Source organism: Gossypium raimondii, chromosome 8 (genome assembly GCF_025698545.1).
Source record: "Gossypium raimondii isolate GPD5lz chromosome 8, ASM2569854v1, whole genome shotgun sequence".
NCBI classification, from domain to species: domain Eukaryota; kingdom Viridiplantae; phylum Streptophyta; class Magnoliopsida; order Malvales; family Malvaceae; genus Gossypium; species Gossypium raimondii.
Genome location: NC_068572.1, coordinates 56,188,058 through 56,193,384, shown reverse-complemented (window position 1 = coordinate 56,193,384; position 5,327 = coordinate 56,188,058). Strand labels below are relative to the sequence as shown.

General features: G+C 34.5%; 1 protein-coding gene across 1 annotated transcript; it reads left to right on the top strand.

The window, feature by feature from the left end:
• The first annotated feature begins 868 nt into the window (after positions 1 to 868).
• Positions 869 to 5,079, top strand: LOC105792334 (26S proteasome regulatory subunit 4 homolog A). The gene is made up of 6 exons (XM_012620857.2): positions 869 to 1,416; positions 2,304 to 2,549; positions 2,840 to 3,009; positions 3,080 to 3,296; positions 3,403 to 3,543; positions 4,806 to 5,079. The coding sequence occupies exons 1-6, from the start codon at positions 934 to 936 to the stop codon at positions 4,887 to 4,889; spliced, it is 1,341 nt and encodes a 446-aa protein (XP_012476311.1). The 5' UTR covers positions 869 to 933; the 3' UTR covers positions 4,890 to 5,079.
• Positions 5,080 to 5,327: the final 248 nt, after the last annotated feature.

Genomic DNA, 5,327 nt, shown 5'->3' with positions numbered 1-5,327 from the left:
TTTTATGAATTAATCTTAAATGCTTTTAAAATTTTTATTATAAGAATTTTTTAATTTAATTTCAATTTATGGTTGTTTTAATTTGATTTGGAAGTTATAATTTCTTTTCCAATGTAAGGTTTTTTATTTTGGTCAAAATCTTTGGATGGCATGTTTGCTTTTATTTTGATAATTGCAAAATTGAGCACTTTAATTTTAAATTAATTTTCAAGATCCTTAACATTTTCACTTGAATTGTAAGGGTAAATTTTAATTATATTTTACTAAATGCTTTATGCATTATCAATTTGTAGTTTCATTTTTTCACTCTTAATTGCATTTATCTTTCGGTTATAATTTTAATGATCGATATAATAGATCAATACTTAAATTTTGATGATTAGTACAATGGATCAATACCCATCGATGAGTAGAAGATTATACCTCAGATCTAAGTGGATTTGATGATTAGTGTCGGATATCAGAGAATGAAGTTGTTTGGATTTTAGTTTGCAGATTCATGATATTGAAAAAAATTGAACTGTAGAAGAGATGGATAAGGAGAGCTCTTGGTTGGCGCAACAGGTGCAAATGGAAAAGGCCATACAACAACAAATTTTAATAGCCTTTTGCAAAAATTTTAAATAGTATAGTGACTATTTTGTAACTTTTTAAAATTAAATGATCAAAATATAAATTTACTAATAATATAAGAACATTTGTGTTTACCCTTGAGTATAAGACTATCCTTATTAAATGGCCCAATTATGAGCCGGACTTGGCCCAATAATTTAGACCAATTTCATGATCTAATTGATTCAAAGCCCATTTTCCCATTTTCAACACAAACAGATAAAGAATTAGTAATAAATTAAAACACTTTTCCTGTTTCTGAAGAAAACACCATAATTTCGAAAATCCTCAAATATCTTGTTCAAAAAGAAACCCTAAATCATGGGTCAGGGAACACCGGGTGGTCTGAACCGACAAGGCTTTCCAGGGGATCGGAAACAGGATGGTTCCGATAAGAAGGAGAAGAAATTTGAGCCGGCGGCACCACCGGCCAGGGTGGGCCGTAAGCAACGAAAACAAAAAGGACCCGAAGCGGCGGCCCGGCTTCCTACTGTGACGCCGCATACTAAGTGTAAGCTCCGGCTGTTGAAGCTGGAGCGGGTCAAGGATTATTTACTGATGGAAGAAGAGTTCGTTGCTAATCAGGAACGGCTCAAACCGCAGGAAGAGAAAGCCGAGGAAGATCGATCTAAAGTCGATGATTTGAGAGGGTCGCCAATGAGTGTGGGTAATTTGGAGGAGTTGATCGATGAGAATCATGCGATTGTTTCGTCGTCGGTTGGGCCGGAGTATTATGTTGGGATTTTATCGTTTGTGGATAAGGATCAGTTGGAGCCTGGATGTGCTATTTTGATGCACAACAAGGTAAATTAATTTCTTAAGCTTTCTGGGTTCTTTTTTAAAGATGATATGGTTTAAAGGAAAACGATTGAAAGTATTCCAGCTGAAAGGAACCGAATTATTGTGCTAAAATATTTTAATTTGTAATTTAGATTCAGTGCTGGATAGCTATGTGGTTTTATATCTGTAGCTGCAAGCTGATAGAACTGCTGCAATTTAGAATTCTTGCGAAATTGATAACAGGGTTTTAATTATGTGTTGTTACTTTGATTAAAACGATGAGCTTTTAAAAAAAAAAACTTTTGATCACTTGTTTAATTAAAAAATGAGTTCAACGAGTTCAAGAAGGGATATTTGGCTCATCAAATTAGCTATCATAGTTGGTGATATACTTGTCAATTGGGCATTCAAGTTCATTTTGGATCCGATCAATCTGGATTAAGTCCATTTGAGTTTTGAAATTTTCAGGTCATTTATAGTTTAGGTCAATATTTTGGGTTTGAGGCTAGGATTTTTTGGTTTGGTCATCTCGGGTTTCGAATCATTTCAGGTTCTGGTCAGTTTAGGTTTTGGTCATCTCGGATTACCTCTTTGGGTTATTTTGGGTTTGTGTTTTTTCAGGTTCAGGTTATTTTGGGTATGGGTTGTTAACTTTTTATGGTCAAAATGATTTGGTTCAGGTTTGTGTTCATGTTGATCAGATTGGTTTACGGGTTCGGGTTAGAATTGACAGGACTAGTTGGTGATATTCGTGTGGTGTTATTATTCTATGTCACATAGCTCCCTTGCTGGTCCAAAATACTAGTATAAATTTTCTTTTATTTGATGGTTTTGCATCTTTCTTTCTTTGTCTCTTGCAATTTACTTTATTTTCAGTGGGAAATTTATGCTCGGTTATTTTATGTTTTCAGGTTCTTTCTGTTGTTGGTCTTCTGCAAGATGAAGTTGATCCCATGGTGTCAGTTATGAAGGTTGAAAAGGCTCCATTGGAATCTTATGCCGATATAGGAGGTTTGGATGCTCAAATACAGGAGATTAAAGAGGCAGTTGAGCTCCCTCTGACTCATCCTGAACTGTATGAGGACATCGGTATCAAACCTCCAAAAGGAGTTATCTTGTATGGAGAACCTGGCACTGGCAAGACCTTGCTTGCAAAGGTATTCGTTCATATATTTCCATACCCCTCTGTTTCATGTTAATCTCTTCTCTGATTAAGAGACAAAATGTCACATCTCAGTTCTAGTCATAAGTGCAAGGTATGGACATGATAAGCTTCCAAAAGTCAGAGTTGAGGGGCAGCATAGACATGTGTGAACTTGAAATATATGTTACTTATTTGTCTTGGTCGTATGCGCATGTTAATAGTTTATGCTATTGCCATACTTTTCTGGATTGTTTGTTGTATAAAGTCAGAGCTGATTTTATTATGTCATTTATGTTCTTTCAGGCGGTGGCTAATTCTACATCGGCAACTTTCTTACGTGTTGTTGGCAGTGAATTGATTCAGAAGTACTTGGGAGATGGTCCCAAGTTAGTTAGGGAACTCTTCAGAGTTGCTGATGACCTTTCCCCTTCAATCGTCTTCATTGATGAAATTGATGCGGTTGGTACTAAGAGGTAAGGCAGTTAAACAATCATGCCTTGATGGAAATAGACTAGGAATTTTTCTCATCAATCTGCTATACAGGTATGATGCCCATTCCGGTGGTGAACGTGAAATTCAGAGGACCATGTTGGAGTTGCTGAACCAATTGGATGGCTTTGATTCGAGAGGAGACGTCAAAGTGATTCTTGCAACAAACCGAATTGAAAGTCTTGATCCAGCTTTGCTTCGTCCTGGTCGTATTGATAGGAAGATCGAGTTCCCTCTTCCTGACATCAAAACAAGGAGGCGCATTTTTCAGGTATGGATATGATCTCTATATTAGATATGTTTCATCATTCATGAAGTTTTCATCTTTAAAGCTTTGCTTCATTATAATAATTCCATTTTCAAATCTTTGACTACAGATACATACATCAAGGATGACATTGGCTGATGATGTAAACTTGGAAGAATTTGTGATGACAAAAGATGAGTTCTCTGGAGCTGATATAAAGGCAATATGTACTGAGGCTGGTTTGCTTGCTTTAAGAGAGCGACGCATGAAGGTGAGACTCATATAAATTGCTAATAAACAAAGTCTTTGCTCTGTTTTTCTTATAATATATGTAGGTATCTTTTCTAACATATAAGGTTAATAGTGCAAAATTACACCCTGAATCTATAGGTAATAGAACTGAGACTAGATTCATAAATTTACCAACATATATATTCAATACTACAACATTGCATTCTGGATATGCTCGTATTAGATTCGAAGCAGGTTGATATCAATTAGAATCAATCCTTTGCAATTTGCTATACGTGCTACATACTGTAGATGCTGAAAGCTATACCTCCTTTGGTCTAGAATAGAACCGTTCTAGCATTTCTTTTATTCCTAGTTACAATTGATTTAACTTGAAAGAAAAAATTGAAAACTATAGTGTCAAAATGTTTTTCATTGCAAGATACAAAGATCTCTAAGAGACTGCATTCATCCCCCTTCTGTCTGCAAGTACAATGCTTCACTTGCTTTAATTTTAGGCTTATTTTAGATTTTGGGCAAATACAGTGCTACTAGTGCCATTTTTTGGCTACTGTATTTGTGTTCATAGTGCCATAATTTGCAAAAGTAGTAAAGGGAACTTTCATATATCCTCATTCTCTGTAAAACACTAGAACTAGTCATTGATAGATATCACTGGTACTATGACTGCACTCAACATCTTACGGGTATTCCCAGTTTGGCCTGACTTTTGGTCAGGCAGTCATGCCTCTTTCTACGATATGTGTAGCTATGGCCTTAAGTTCCTATGTACGCGGGTCTTTATGGCTCCATTTCTTTGATTATAAAGCTTTATATATCATATGAGTTTGCTGATCTAGCTTTTATCAGTAAAAGTACCATGGAGGCCCTTGTACTAGGTGTCAGATTATATATTGGCCTTTCTACTTAAAAAATGAGCATATTAGTCCCTATATGTTAGATTAAGGAGTAAATTGGTCCTTCTGTTAAAATTTTTATCAATTTTTGCTGTTTAAAATTGGTCCATGTACTTTAGCATAAGGTACACGTGGCATGTCACTTGTCATTGTTTAGTATTCAATCAACCATGTCATTTTTTAACAATAGAAATGAATGAATTTTTCAACAGAAAGGATCAGTTTGTACTTTGATTTAATGTACAAGATTAATTCAGTATTTTTTTAATAGAAAGGGTAAAATGTGCCTTCATGGCATTTTTACCAACTTTTACCTAAATCTATGTTATATATTAATGTAAGTTCTTGGTCCAAGTGTCTGATTTAAAAAAATTCGATGTTTCAGGTGACACATGCAGACTTTAAGAAGGCCAAGGAAAAGGTGATGTTTAAGAAGAAAGAAGGGGTTCCAGAAGGACTTTATATGTAGAAAAACCTTTTAAGTTCTCAATTCATCTTTCCTTGGTTCTATTGTAATTCTGGATTCAAGTTGTTCCCAAATATGTCTTTTGAATTTCATGGCAATCTCATACTGTCTAGTAGCAATATGAAGCATGAAAAAATTGTTAAATCCTTTTTATGGCATTTACAATAACACTTGTTTTAGTAATTTGCTTGAAGCCTTGAGAGTGGAGACTTTTTATTTCGGTTCATTGCAAAATTAGAACTTTAATTCATTTCATCTAAAATTGTCAATTTATTAAATAATATTTTTATATCATATTCATAAAATAATATTTCCTTGTATAAAAATAGATGTTTACCCTTTCAATGTTGCTAATATTTCTATTTCTATTTTTATAATGTTGTTCGTAAGTTTAATTTAGTCACACTATTGACCTTAGAAGTGATGATGCCAGTTTTAATG

What these genes read in the sequence shown, in the direction of transcription:
- LOC105792334 (XM_012620857.2), top strand. Translation starts at nt 934, where the DNA reads ATGGGTCAGGGAACACCGGGTGGTCTGAACCGACAAGGCTTTCCAGGG. An exon ending in CTATTTTGATGCACAACAAG is followed by an intron (nt 1,417 to 2,303) that starts GTAAATTAATTT and finishes TTATGTTTTCAG; the next exon opens with GTTCTTTCTGTTGTTGGTCT. An exon ending in GCAAGACCTTGCTTGCAAAG is followed by an intron (nt 2,550 to 2,839) that starts GTATTCGTTCAT and finishes ATGTTCTTTCAG; the next exon opens with GCGGTGGCTAATTCTACATC.